The sequence below is a fragment of the Bombina bombina genome, chromosome 6, assembly GCF_027579735.1.
Source record: "Bombina bombina isolate aBomBom1 chromosome 6, aBomBom1.pri, whole genome shotgun sequence".
NCBI classification, from domain to species: domain Eukaryota; kingdom Metazoa; phylum Chordata; class Amphibia; order Anura; family Bombinatoridae; genus Bombina; species Bombina bombina.
Window position 1 is genome coordinate 165,730,940 of NC_069504.1, and position 15,954 is coordinate 165,746,893.

Below are 15,954 nucleotides of genomic sequence, written 5' to 3' on the forward strand. Positions count from 1 at the left end.
GCCAGTCACTCGCCGCATCTACCATAAGGTGTGGAGGACTTACTTGTCCAGGTGTGAGAAGCATGGGTAAACTTAGCATATGGTGAAGGTATCCAGGATTCTGCCCTTTCTCCAAGATGGTTTGGAGAAGGGTCTTGCCGCTAGTTCCTGAAAGGGACAGCTTTCGGCATTATCAGTTTTGTTGCATAGGAGACTCGCTGAGCTCTTTTGTTCAGACTCTGTCTAGAATCAGGCCTGTCAGTTGGCTTCGCCTTGGAGCTTAAACTTAGTCCTTTAAGGTTTTGCAGAGGGTTCCGTGTGAACCTATGCATTCCATAGACATTAAGATTTTGTCCTGGAAGGTTCTCTTCCTGTTGGCTATTGCATTGGCGCACAGAGTATCTGAACTAGCTGCCTTGCAATGTGATCCTCCTTATCTGGTGTTTCATGCGGATAAGGCTGTACTTCGCACTGGGTTGAGGTTTCTCCCCAAGGTGGTGTCTAACCGTAATATCAATCAGGAAATAGTGGTTCCTTCTTTGTGTACTAACCCTTCTCCTTCAAAGGAGAGGTTACTTCATAACCTGGATGTGGTTCGTGCCCTGACGTTCTATCTTAAGGCTACAAAGGATTTCAGACAGTCTACATCTCTTTTTGTGGTGTATTCTTGGAAGCACAAGGGGCAAAGGGCCTCTGCTACTTCTTTGTCTTTTTGGTTGAGGAGCTTGATTCGCTGCTTGGCTTATGAGACAGCGGGACATAAGCCTCCTCAGAGGATCACGGCTCATTCAACTAGAGCTGTGGCTTCGTCTTGGGCCTTCAAGAATGAGGCCTCTATGGAGCAAATTTGTAAGACGACTACCTGGTCTTCCTTACACGCTTTTACAAAGTTTTACAAGTTTGACGTTTTTGCTTCTGCGGAAGCTGTTTTTGGGAGAAAGGTTTTACAGGCTGTGGTGCCCTCAGATTAGGGTCTGCCTTTTACCCTCCCGGTTTCATTCAGTTTCTTCTAGAGCTTGGGTATATGTTTCCCAATAGTAATGATTTTCCTCCCTTTTAGATGGAAAACATAAATTATGCTTACCTGATAATTTCATTTCCATCGAGGGGAGGAGAGTCCACGGCTCCCGTCCGCATCTCCATTGGGCAGACCTAAATTTAATCATCTTCTGGCACCTTCTATACCCTGATATTTTATCTTGTTAAGTGTATCCAGTCCACGGATCATCCATTACTTGTGGGATATTCTCCTTCCCAACAGGAAGTTGCAAGAGGATCACCCACAGCAGAGCTGCTATATAGCTCCTCCCCTCACTGCCATATCCAGTCATTCTCTTGCAACTCTCAACTAAGATGGAGGTCGTAAGAGGACTGTGGTGTTTTATACTTAGTTTATTTCTTCAATCAAAAGTTTGTTATTTTTAAATGGTACCGGAGTGTACTGTTTATCTCAGGCAGTATTTAGAAGAAGAATCTGCCTGCGTTTTCTATGATCTTAGCAGAAGTAACTAAGATCCTTTGCTGTTCTCACATATTCTTAGGAGTGAGGTAACTTCAGAGGGGGAATAGCGTGCAGGTTTTCCTGTAATAAGGTATGTGCAGTTAAAATATTTTTCTAGGGATGGAATTTGCTAGACAATGCTGCTGATACCGAAGTAATGTAAGTAAAGCCTTAAATGCAGTGATAGCGACTGTTATCAGGCTTATTAATAGAGATACATACTCTTATAAAAGTGTATTTTAAAACGTTTGCTGGCATGTTTAATCGTTTTTTACATATGTTTGGTGATAAAACTTATTGGGGCCTAGTTTTTTCCACATGGCTGGCTTGAATTTTGCCTAGAAACAGTTCCCTGAGGCTTCCCACTGTTGTAATATGAGTGGGAGGGGCCTATTTTAGCATTTTTTTGCACAGCAAAAATTACAGACACAGACATCCAGCTTCTTCCTGCATGGTCCAGGACTTCTCTGAAGGGCTCAAAAGGCTTCAAAAGTCGTATTGAGGGAGGTAAAAAGCCACAGTAGAGCTGTGGCAGTTGTTGTGACTGTTTAAAAAACGTTTTTGTCATTTGTTATTCCGTTTTTGGTATTAAGGGGTTAATCATCCATTTGCAAGTGGGTGAAATGCTCTGCTGACTTATTACATACACTGTAAAAATTTCGTTAGTGTAACTGCATTTTTTCACTGTTATTTCAAAATTTGGGAAAATTTGTGTTTCTTAAAGGCGCAGTAACGTTTTTTATATTGCTTGTAAACTTGTTTTAAAGTGTTTTCCAAGCTTGCTAGTCTCATTGCTAGTCTGTTTAAACATGTCTGACACAGAGGAACCTACTTGTTCATTATGTTTGAAAGCCATGGTGGAGCCCCATAGGAGAATGTGTACTAAATGTATTGATTTCACCTTAAACGGTAAAGATCAGTCTTTATCTATAAAAGAATTATCACCAGAGCGTTCTGTCGAGGGGGAAGTTATGCCGACTAACTCTCCCCACGTGTTAGACCCTTCGCCTCCCGCTCAGGGGACGCACGCTAATATGGCGCCAATTACATCAGGGACGCCCATAGCGATTACCTTGCAGGACATGGCTGTAATCATGAATAATACCCTGTCAGAGGTATTATCTAGATTGCCTGAATTAAGAGGCAAGCGCGATAGCTCTGGGGTTAGGAGAGATACAGAGCGTGCAAATGCTGTTAGAGCCATGTCTGATACTGCGTCACAATATGCAGAACATGAGGACGGAGAGCTTCAGTCTGTGGGTGACATCTCTGACTCGGGGAAACCTGATTCAGAGATTTCTAATTTTAAATTTAAGCTTCAGAACCTCCGTGTATTGCTTGGGGAGGTATTAGCTGCTCTGAATGACTGTAACACAGTTGCAATTCCAGAGAAATTGTGTAGGCTGGATAGATACTATGCGGTGCCGGTGTGTATTGACGTTTTTCCTATACCTAAAAGGCTTACAGAAATTATTAGCAAGGAGTGGGATAGACCCAGTGTGCCCTTTCCCCCACCTCCTATATTTAGAAAAATGTTTCCAATAGACGCCACTACACAGGACTTATGGCAGACGGTCCCTAAGGTGGAGGGAGCAGTTTCTACTTTAGCAAAGCGTACCACTATCCCGGTTGAGGACAGTTGTGCTTTTTCAGATCCAATGGATAAAAAATTGGAGGGTTACCTTAAGAAAATGTTTATTCAACAAGGTTTTATTTTACAGCCCCTTGCATGCATTGCACCTGTCACTGCTGCGGCGGCATTCTGGTTTGAGGCCCTGGAAGAGACCATCCAGACAGCTCCATTGAATGAAATTATTGACAAGCTTAGAACGCTTAAGCTAGCTAACTCATTTGTTTCTGATGCCATTGTTCATTTGACTAAACTAACGGCTAAGAATTCTGGATTCGCCATCCAGGCGCGTAGGGCGCTATGGCTTAAATCCTGGTCAGCTGACGTGACTTCAAAGTCTAAATTACTCAACATTCCTTTCAAGGCGCAGACCTTATTCGGGCCTGGCTTGAAGGAAATTATTGCTGACATTACTGGAGGCAAGGGTCATACCCTTCCTCAGGACAGGGCCAAATCAAAGGCCAAACAGTCTAATTTTCATGCCTTTCGAAATTTCAAGGCAGGAGCAGCATCAACTTCCTCCGCTTCAAAACAAGAGGGAATTGTTGCTCATTCCAGACAGGCCTGGAAACCTAACCAGTCCTGGAACAAGGGCAAGCAGGCCAGAAAGCCTGCTGCTGCCCCCAAGACAGCATGAAGGAACGGCCCCCTATCCAGAAACGGATCTAGTGGGGGGCAGACTTTCTCTCTTCGCCCAGGCGTGGGCAAGAGATGTTCAGGATCCCTGGGCGTTGGAGATCATATCTCAGGGATATCTTCTGGACTTCAAAGCTTCTCCTCCACAAGGGAGATTTCATCTTTCAAGGTTATCAGCAAACCAGATAAAGAAAGAGGCATTCCTAAGCTGTGTGCAAGACCTCCTAGTAATGGGAGTGATCCATCCAGTTCCGCGGACGGAACAGGGACAGGGATTTTATTCAAATCTGTTTGTGGTTCCCAAGAAAGAGGGAACCTTCAGACCAATCTTGGATCTAAAGATCTTAAACAAATTCCTCAGAGTTCCATCATTCAAAATGGAAACTATTCCGACCATCCTACCCATGATCCAAGAGGGTCATTACATGACCACAGTGGACTTAAAGGATGCCTACCTTCACATACCGATTCACAAAGATCATCATCGGTTCCTAAGGTTTGCCTTTCTAGACAGGCATTACCAATTTGTAGCTCTTCCCTTCGGGTTGGCCAAAGCCCGAGAATTTTTACAAAGGTTCTGGGCTCACTTCTGGCGGTTCTAAGACCGCGAGGCATAGCAGTGGCTCCGTATCTAGACGACATCCTGATACAGGCATCAAGCTTTCAAATTGCCAAGTCTCATACAGAGATAGTTCTGGCATTTCTGAGGTCGCATGGGTGGAAAGTGAACGTGGAAAAGAGTTCTCTATCACCACTCACAAGAGTCTCCTTCCTAGGGACTCTTATAGATTCTGTAGAGATGAAAATTTACCTGATGGAGTCCAGGTTATCAAAACTTCTAAATGCTTGCCGTGTCCTTTATTCCATTCCACGCCCGTCAGTGGCTCAGTGCATGGAAGTAATCGGCTTAATGGTAGCGGCAATGGACATAGTGCCATTTGCGCGCCTGCATCTCAGACCGCTGCAATTATGCATGCTAAGTCAGTGGAATGGGGATTACTCAGATTTGTCCCCTCTACTAAATCTGGATCAAGAGACCAGAGATTCTCTTCTCTGGTGGCTTTCTCGGGTCCATCTGTCCAAGGGTATGACCTTTCGCAGGCCAGATTGGACGATTGTAACAACAGATGCCAGCCTTCTAGGTTGGGGTGCAGTCTGGAACTCCCTGAAGGCTCAGGGATCGTGGACTCAGGAGGAGAAACTCCTCCCAATAAATATTCTGGAGTTAAGAGCAATATTCAATGCTCTTCTAGCTTGGCCTCAGTTAGCAACACTGAGGTTCATCAGATTTCAGTCGGACAACATCACGACTGTGGTTTACATCAACCATCAAGGGGGAACCAGGAGTTCCCTAGCGATGTTAGAAGTCTCAAAGATAATTCACTGGGCAGAGTCTCACTCTTGCCACCTGTCAGCGATCCACATCCCAGGCGTAGAGAACTGGGAGGCGGATTTTCTAAGTCGTCAGACTTTTCATCCGGGGGAGTGGGAACTCCATCCGGAGGTGTTTGCTCAACTGGTCAATCGTTGGGGCAAACCAGAACTGGATCTCAGGGCGTCTCGCCAGAACGCCAAGCTTCCTTGTTACGGATCCAGGTCCAGGGACCCGGGAGCAACGCTGATAGATGCTCTAGCAGCTCCTTGGTTCTTCAACCTGGCCTATGTGTTTCCACCGTTTCCTCTGCTCCCTCGACTGATTGCCAAAATCAAACAGGAGAGAGCATCAGTGATTCTGATAGCGCCTGCGTGGCCACGCAGGACCTGGTATGCAGACCTAGTGGACATGTCATCTCTTCCACCATGGACTCTGCCTCTGAGGCAGGACCTTCTAATACAAGGTCCTTTCAATCATCCAAATCTAATTTCTCTGAGACTGACTGCATGGAGATTGAACGCTTGATTCTATCAAGGCGTAGCTTCTCCGAGTCAGTCATTGATACCTTAATACAGGCTCGGAAGCCTGTCACCAGGAAAATCTACCATAAGATATGGCGTAAATATCTTTATTGGTGTGAATCCAAGAGTTACTCATGGAGTAAGGTTAGGATTCCTAGGATATTGTCCTTTCTCCAAGAGGGTTTGGACAAAGGCTTATCAGCTAGTTCTTTAAAAGGACAGATCTCTGCTCTGTCTATTCTTTTGCACAAGCGTCTGGCAGAAGTTCCAGACATCCAGGCATTTTGTCAGGCTTTGGTTAGGATTAAGCCTGTGTTTAAAACTGTTGCTCCCCCGTGGAGCTTAAACTTGGTTCTTAAAGTTCTTTAGGGAGTTCCGTTTGAACCCCTTCATTCCATTGATATTAAACTTTTATCTTGGAAAGTTCTGTTTTTTATGGCTATTTCCTTGGCTCGAAGAGTCTCTGAGTTATCTGCCTTACATTGTGATTCTCCTTATCTGATTTTTCATTCAGACAAGGTAGTTCTGCGTACCAAACTTGGGTTTTTACCTAAGGTGGTTTCTAACAGGAATATCAATCAAGAGATTGTTGTTCCATCATTGTGTCCTAATCCTTCTTCAAAGAAGGAACGTCTTTTGCATAATCTGGACGTAGTCCGTGCCTTGAAGTTTTACTTACAGGCTACTAAAGATTTTCGTCAAACATCTGCCCTGTTTGTCGTTTACTCTGGACAGAGGAGAGGTCAAAAAGCTTCGGCAACCTCTCTCTCCTTTTGGCTTCGGAGCATAATACGCTTAGCCTATGAGACTGCTGGACAGCAGCCCCCTGAAAGGATTACAGCTCATTCTACTAGAGCTGTGGCTTCCACCTGGGCCTTTAAAAATGAGGCCTCTGTTGAACAGATTTGCAAGGCTGCGACTTGGTCTTCGCTTCACACCTTTTCAAAATTTTACAAATTTGACACTTTTGCTTCTTCGGAGGCTGTTTTTGGGAGAAAGGTTCTACAGGAAGTGGTTCCTTCCGTTTAAGTTCCTGCCTTGTCCCTCCCATCATCTGTGTACTTTAGCTTTGGTATTGGTTACCCACAAGTAATGGATGATCCGTGGACTGGATACACTTAACAAGAGAAAACATAATTTATGCTTACCTGATAAATTTATTTCTCTTGTAGTGTATCCAGTCCACGGCCCGCCCTGTCCTTTTAAGGCAGGTCTAAATTTTAATTAAACTACAGTCACCACTGCACCCTATGGTTTCTCCTTTCTCGTCTTGTTTCGGTCGAATGACTGGATATGGCAGTGAGGGGAGGAGCTATATAGCAGCTCTGATGTGGGTGATCCTCTTGCAAATTCCTGTTGGGAAGGAGAATATCCCACAAGTAATGGATGATCCGTGGACTGGATACACTACAAGAGAAATAAATTTATCAGGTAAGCATAAATTATGTTTTTCCTACTGTTCCTGGTTCCCTCAGCAGAATGACTGGGGGATGAGGGAAGTGAGGGAGGTATTTAAGCCTTTGGCTGGCGTGTCTTTGCCTCCTCCTGGTGGCCAGGTTCTTAGTTCCCAATGAAGCCGTGGACTCCCCTTGAGGGAAATGAAATTATCAGGTAAGCATAATTTATGTTTTACCTGTTTATTCAAACCAAATGTAGGCGAAACAGATATTCTGGAATTATCTTAGCCATAACTCAGCCAGGCTAAACATAAAAACTGTTACAAAAGCCAAGTAGTCCATATAAGAAAATCTTGTGCATGGAAAACTCTAAATGGATTTCAATCTAGGTTTAGATTTTGAATGCTTTGGGGTAGAATTTAATGGTGAATTGTACAGAAAAATCATTAGAGAAACTTTTCTGAAGATTTGTGGTCGACACCTTTTTTTGATAAAATGTTTCTTCCATTTTTAGATAGTTCAAATGAATTTTGTCTCAAATAATATATACCTTTTCATCTGAGATAACAAAGAATTGTATAATTTGGTATTTTGCAATCAGTTAATGATGTTAAAATAAATTATTACAAAACATCTAAGTTCATATTTTTCTGATTTGTATTTGTACTTTTTATTTACTAAGTGTTCTGAGCCTAAAAAGTGGAAATCATTTGATGGAAAAATTACAGAAATGGACACCCAGTATACAATACGTGCCAGAGAACTATGTGAAATCTATAACAGCATCAACACAAAATATTTCAGCAAGGATGAAAGACTAGACGCACTTTTAACACTTAAGCTTACTGTGAAGGTAACGAATAATATTTTTATAACGTGTACATGTATTTTGCAACCCTATTAATATTTCACAGATTATCCGTAGTTAACTTCATTAATGTTTAAATAATGTTCACACAGCTCCCTCACAGTTCAAGAAAAGCACACCAGATTGGCAGAAGGTTTATTTGTAATTTAACTAGTTTGTTATCCTAAAAATAGGACATTCGAAATTAAAGCATATTTCTGAATATTATGTAGAAAGGGGTAGCTGAGTGTGTGCAATCATACAGTTGCAAAAATTAGTACTGTGGTTTGTAGTAACAAGGTTTTTATTTTTTATAGAACCAACATTCTTTATTAAGACATAGGCATTGCTTTAAAGCTGAGGGAGAGCTGTCCAAGCTGTCGTCATCTATGTTAACAGGCGGCAATAGATTCTAACCACCATCGGCGCTGACATGGCTGATGTATAGTAAAGGATCCCTTTGGAATATATTACACAGAGCCTAACAACTATACCTATGTACTGCTAAACCGCCAAAAGCCCACCCAACAAACCATCTACCCTATTAACCCCTAAATCAACAATAACCTACTGGAACAAACCATCTACCCTATTAAACCCTAAACTGCCAATAGTCCACTGCAGCAAACCATCTACCTTATTAACCCCTAAGCCACCAATAGCCCAACCCATTATCCCCTTACTCTACTTAACTCCTACAACACCATAACTCCCAATACAATAAACCCCCCTAACCTATTAACCCCTACACCGCCCCAAATCATTAAGCCCCTAACCTATTAAAGGGGCAGTCTACTCAAGAAATGGTATGGTTTAAAAAGATAGATAATCCCTTTATTACCCATTCCCCAGTTTTGTATAACCAACACTGTATATCAATACACATTTTACCTCTGTGATTACCTTGTATGTAAACAACACCAACAAAGCACATTACCTCCTGTGTAGTGCATGCTGACAAGGATGCTGTCCAGCCATCTTTCATAAATCCACACACAGCAGCACTTCCAAATAAAATTGACCTTTATTTTCAATACAGCAGGGTCACATAGCAAGCATAGTTTTGGGCCTCATGCCCTTAATCATGCAAAGTTAACGTTACACATTGCATCAATATATAGCCCTGCCCCTAATTGGGGCACCAATCACAAACTAGTACTGCATACGCCCCTTAGTGGGTAAAAACAATGCAAAACATTTTTCACTTTTTCTTTTTAAATAAATGTATGTACTTAAAATTAATAAGAACTTATTTATACACAGTATCAACTATCTACTCAGCATTATAGAAAACAGCAGATTATATAAAAAAAAACAATTTAAAAGAAAACAATTTATAAGAAAGCAGCCAAATCCGATTCCCTATTTAAGCCTACAGGCTGCATGGTATTTCATTTATGGATTCAAAATGCTTCCTTTCTCTTTAAAATGAGTTCCCTATCATCTACCCACCTTGGATATGCTACAGTATCAATAATTTGAAAACAAAGCTAATATTGGCGCCATATTGTAAGAAATGAGAGGAAACTGGAGCTTCATGGTTATTGCATCTGATATTACTTTTATGCTGATTGATTCTTTCACGCACAGGTGGTATCTCCAATATAGACCCTCCCACATGGCCACTTAATCATATATATACAGCATAGAAGGTCTCACATGTGAAATAGCCTCTGATATAATATTTTTTACCTGTTAATGGGTGTACAAAAGCAGAACACTTAATCATAACATTGCAGTTTCCCCAGTTCAGGCAAGGGGAAACAGCCTAAGCTTTTACAGGTTAAATAACTCTATTTAGCCCCTCATTGCTCCCTAAATCTGTGTGTACCAGTTCATCTCTCAGGTTACGTCTTCTGAATGCCGGCATTGGTGGTTGCCCAAATTCATTAATATGAGAATGACACATCTGTAATATGGACCAATGTTTTTTTCACAATCTTCATTATCTTATGACTATGATCACCATGATCCATCATCAAAATCACACGGTTATATTTTCTCTTATGCTCTTGCTGCTGTGAGATAATAGACTATTGTACATTAGTTAACTCACTCAAATTGGGGGGATAACCTCTATCCTGAAACTTCCTCACCATTTCATTTAATCTTTTTTGCATAGTCTCTTCTTCGGATACTATGCGTTTTTTCCTTATGAATTGACTATGTGGATCTCATAGTATTTTTAGGATGGAAACTCTGAAAGTGTAGTAGACTATTCCTGTCTGTGTGTTTCACATATAAATCTGCACTCAATTTACCATCCTTAAAATAAAACATAGTATCCAAAAAGTTGATATTTTCTTCACTAGCATTCAGGGTAAACTTGATGGAATCTGTACTATTATTCAATCCTGAACAAAACTCTCAAGGGTTCCAATATTGCCGTACCACACACCAAACACATCATCTATATAGCGCCACCATACTGCCACATATTGCAGAAATAATTCATTCTCATAGACAAGCCTTCTTTCCTCAAATGCATTCATGAAGATGTTTGCATATGTGGAGGAGACATTGAATGGCAGTAACCTGAAGTTGAAGAGAAAAAAAATCCTGGAAAAATAAGTAATTGTGATGCAGAAATAATCTCAATAACTCCTCAAAAACTTGTTTTGGTTCAGTTGTATACTCCTTACTACCTTGGTATACCTTAGTCACAGCGGAAATACCGCTTTCATGTTTATTAGCGGTATACAGACTTCCCACATCTAGCATGAAAAATATGCATTTATTAGAAGTCAACTCACCAGTATTTTTTTTAAATACGAATTTTAAATAGACACAAAAGGCTGCAAAATACTATCCAGCATAATTGCTATATTGGAGAAGATAAAATCAACACGACAATGGGATTGTATGCAAGCTTCTGCAGACTGCCCTCTTATTTCAGTTAGTTTGACAGCCAATCAGTCTGACTCCTAGGTAACTCCACACAATGTTATCTATATGGCACACATGAATCATTGACCAAGCGCTGTTTAGCTGTGAAAAACTATCCAAAAGCACTGAGATAAGAGGCGGCCTTCAAGGGCTTAGAAATCAGCATATGAGCCTACCTAGGCTTAGCTTTCAACAGCACAAAGCAAATTTGATGATAAAAGTAAATTGGAAAGTTGTTTAAAGTTGCATGCCATATCTGAATCATAAAAGTTTGACTACACTGCCCCTTTAACCCATACATTGCCACAACCCCCAACATGAACTACCCCTACACTACTTAACTACCTAAAACCTAACTCCCCACCTCTATCCCAAGTTACATAAAATAACAAACACTAAAATTACTCAAAGAACAAGACACTTTGCCAAAAGCACTACCAAAAATAAAAAAACACAATTATTCCTATACTAAATATAAAAAAAAACACCCTTAAAATAAAAAATCCTATACTAACACTAAAAGTTACTATAGAAATATCCCCTGGTAAGGGCATTTGGTAGAGCATTGCCATAAAGTGGTTCAGCTCTTTTTCATAAAAAAAACTAAAAATGCCTATTCTAAAAACAAACTATCCTACAAAACATTCTTAGCTAAAAAAAATAAATATATATTAAAAAAAAAGACTTCCCTTAAAAGGGCATTTTGTAGGGCATTACCCTAAAGTGATTTCAGCTCTTTTAAGATTTAAAAAATTAAAATCCCTATTCAAGGGAAAACATTTAAATAAAAAGCCCATCCCCCCAAAAAACTAACTCTAAACCCAAAAGTTTGAACTCACCAACTTGACTCCTGTTCCTACATGCTCGCCAACTGCGAGTGCTCCTTCATGGCAGGGCCCATCTTCATCCTGGTGGCTGGGGCCCATCTTCATGTAGGCGGCGGTCCTCTTCAATCTCCATCCTGGCAACGGTGGTCCATCTTCATGGAGGCAGTGATCCTCTTCTATTTTCATACATCTTCTGCCGCCCCTCTTGTCAGTATATGGCTGGGTTATAATACAATATATTTAATAATTATTCTTTAATATAAACCCTCAATCAATATGCATATATTAGTTGATATTTATAGACACAGTGAAATATATTTGTAAGAACCAGAATATGAGTCAAACTATATAGTGTTTAAACTGTTGCAATACTCTTTACAAAGCAAACCAAATTGTGACTTATAACTAGCCTTATTCACAATAGAATTTCATTCAATTAACACAATGAGAATCCAAGATATTAGTTACTAACATTCAAGCAATACAATCAGCTATGTAGCCACAATTGATTCTAATACAATTCTAATTTAAAACATCAAAATAGTATCTATTATTTGTGCCAACAACCAAAGTCCTATACCACTTTATCTAAGCTAAAATAAATTCTCAGTTACTTACAATTAAGACCAATTTTAAAATATATATATCTATTTTTTTAAAGATGAATTACTTAGCACTAAGGATTTGTTTTTTTTTAAATACACAGGCTATGAAATACAATGTTGAAATACAATTCTTCCTTTAAGTCTGCTACCTACAGCAACAATGGATGTTTGTTTAAATATTTAGCATACAAAAGGCAAGCTTAACACTATACAGGACTATGAAACACAAGTTTAAAATGCTGAGTGCCCCTTTAAATCTATTAACTACAATTTGTCTATGGTCTTACCAATTGCCTTTGTTTAAAATATTAAAAATTAGAACAATTATACATCACCAATTTGAGCCAATTTGTAGTTCAATCTTTTCCAAATATCTTTAGATCATCTCATTTGAAGGAAAGTTATCACATAGATCAAGGCTAGTTTTTAGTTTCTTGCTTAAATGATTGTGTTCCCAAGTATGGCAGCCAGTTATCAATCACCAGTCTAAGCAATTCACCAAAAACTGTGTGTCTTGCATTTAGCTATTCCTTATATAATCATTGATAATCTTTTTTGTTCACGCCCACGGTGCTTGTCCCTTCTCATTGGATACCTGGGAGGTCATATCGGATTGGCCCTGGGAAATTTTATTTTTAACAGCAAAAGGCCTTCTGGCTGTAATACTGGGTCTTGGCCATCGGGGGCAGCAGACAGACAAACAGATTCATTTAACCATTTCTAGACAGTAAAAACATTTCTTTAAAATGTGTATTTAAAAATGCTATAATTTTTTTTATATTAATAAGTTGCATGCTCACATGTACTGGACTATGTCACATTATTCATTCGGATTATTTTAATATGAAACATCAGTATTATTTCTAATATATTATTATTATCTTGAAAGCTATTTAAAAATAGCATTTGGTTATTTCATATTTCTCTTGTTAAGTGTATCCAGTCCACGGATCATCCATTACTTATGGGATATTAACTCCTCCCCAACAGGAAGTGCAAGAGGATTCACCCAGCAGAGCTGCTATATAGCTCCTCCCCTAACTGCCATTACCAGTCATTCTCTTGCACCCAACGAATAGATAGGATGTGTGAGAGGACTGTGGTGATTATACTTAGTTTCATACCTTCAATCAAAAGTTTGTTATTTTATAATAGCACCGGAGTGTGTTATTCCTTCTCTGGTAGAATTTGAAGAAGAATCTACCTGAGTTTTTCTATGATTTTAGCCGGAGTAGTTAAGATCATATTGCTGTTTCTCGGCCATCTGAGGAGAGGTAAACTTCAGATCAGGGGACAGCTGGCAGATTAATCTGCAAAGAGGTATGTAGCAGCTTATTATTTTCTGACAATGGAATTGATGAGAAAATTCTGCCATACCGATATAATGTAAACTCAGCCTTAAATGCAGTAGCAGCAACTGGTATCAGGCTGTCATGTATGTATATTTTACACTTCAGTATTCTGGGGAATGGCACTTCACTGGAATTATACTGTATGCATAAGACTTTAGCCTAATTTGCAGGGACTAGCAACAGGCTTTTTAATAACACTCAATTTATTAATGTTAAACGTGTTTTGCTGGCATGTAAAATCGTTTAATTTTCTGAGGTACTGGGTGAAAAAATGTTTTGGGCACTATTTTTTTCCACTTGGCAGTCGTTTTATTTAATTTATGACAGTTTACTGATCTCTCTCACTGTTATGTGTGAGGGGGAGAGGTGCTTTTGCTACGCATCAAAAAATTCAGTCAGAAGTTTATTGTCTTCCCTGCATGATCCGGTTCAGAACTCAGGGGTCTTCAAAACTTGTTTTGAGTGAGGTAATCACTCACAGCAGAGCTGTGAGATTGTAGTTGACTGTGATAAAAAAACGTTTATTTCTGTTTTTTTTTTTTTTTTTTTTCTGCTATCAGGGTTAGTTATCCTTTGCTAATGGGAGCAATCCTTTGCTAAAATTGTGTTTTTTACAAAGATTTGATGCTATAACTTTTCAGTTTATTAATTTTCAACTGTCATAACTTTTTCTGTGCTTCTTATAGGCACAGTACGTTTTCATATTATAGTAAATTACTTGAAAAGTATTTCCAAGTTGCTAGTTTATTTGCTAGTGTGTTAAGCATGTCTGATTCAGAGGAAGATATCTGTGCTATATGTGCTAAAGCCAAAGTGGAGCCCAATAGAAATTTATGTACTAACTGTATTGATGCTACTTTAAATAAAAGTCAATCTGTACAAATTGAACATATTTCACCAAACAACGAGGGGAGAGTTATGCAGACTAACTCGCCTCACGTGTCAGTACCTGCATCTCCCGCTCGGGAGGTGCGTGATATTGTAGCGCCGAGTACATCTGGGCGGCCATTACAAATCACATTACAGGATATGGCTACTGTTATGACTGAAGTTTTGGCTAAATTACCAGAACTAAGAGGTAAGCGTGATCACTCTGGGGTGAGAACAGAGTGCGCTGATAATATTAGGGCCATGTCAGACACTGCGTCACAATTTGCAGAACATGAGGACGGAGAGCTTCATTCTGCGGGTGACGGTTCTGATCCAAACAAACTGGATTCAGATATTTCAAATTTTAAATTTAAGCTGGAAAACCTCCGTGTATTACTAGGGGAGGTGTTAGCGGCTCTGAATGATTGTAACACAGTTGCAATACCAGAGAAAATGTGTAGGTTGGATAAATATTTTGCGGTACCGGCGAGTACTGACGTTTTTCCTATACCTAAGAGACTTACTGAAATTGTTACTAAGGAGTGGGATAGACCCGGTGTGCCGTTCTCACCCCCTCCGATATTTAGAAAGATGTTTCCAATAGACGCCACCACACGGGACTTATGGCAAACGGTCCCTAAGGTGGAGGGAGCAGTTTCTACTTTAGCTAAGCGTACCACTATCCCGGTGGAGGATAGCTGTGCCTTTTCAGATCCAATGGATAAAAAGTTAGAGGGTTACCTTAAGAAAATGTTTGTTCAACAAGGTTTTATATTGCAACCTCTTGCATGCATTGCGCCTGTCACGGCTGCAGCAGCATTTTGGTTTGAGTCTCTGGAAGAGACACTTGAATCAGCTCCATTAGATGAGATTACACACAAGCTTAAAGCCCTTAAGTTAGCTAACTCATTTATTTCAGATGCCGTAGTACATTTAACTAAACTTACGGCTAAGAATTCCGGATTCGCCATTCAGGCACGCAGAGCACTGTGGCTAAAATCCTGGTCAGCTGACGTTACTTCTAAATCTAAATTGCTTAATATACCTTTCAAAGGGCAGACCTTATTCTGGCCCGGGTTGAAAGAAATTATCGCTGACATTACAGGAGGTAAAGGCCATGCCCTGCCTCAAGACAGAGCCAAACCTAAGGCTAGACAGTCTAATTTTCGTTCCTTTCGTAATTTCAAAGCAGGAGCAGCATCAACTTCCTCTGCACCAAAACAGGAAGGAGCTGTTGCTCACTACAGACAAGGCTGGAGACCTAACCAGTCCTGGAACAAGGGCAAGCAGGCCAGGAAACCTGCTGCTGCCCCTAAGACAGCATGAATCGAGGGCCCCCGATCCGGGAACGGATCTAGTGGGGGGCAGACTTTCTCTCTTCGCCCAGGCTTGGGCAAGAGATGTCCAGGATCCCTGGGCGTTAGAGATCATATCTCAGGGATACCTTCTAGACTTCAAATTCTCTCCCCCAAGAGGGAGATTTCATCTGTCAAGGTTGTCAACAAACCAAATAAAGAAAGAGGCGTTT

The 15,954-nt window shown here is 40.3% G+C and overlaps 1 protein-coding gene across 1 annotated transcript in view; it reads left to right on the forward strand.

Moving 5' to 3' along the window:
* IQUB (IQ motif and ubiquitin domain containing) overlaps positions 1–15,954 on the forward strand; it is a 271,536-nt gene that overhangs the window by 196,081 nt on the left and 59,501 nt on the right. The window contains exon 9 of the mRNA XM_053719193.1: positions 7,722–7,892. Within this exon, the coding sequence (XP_053575168.1) occupies positions 7,722–7,892 (171 nt within the window). The remainder of the gene's footprint in view (positions 1–7,721; positions 7,893–15,954) is intronic.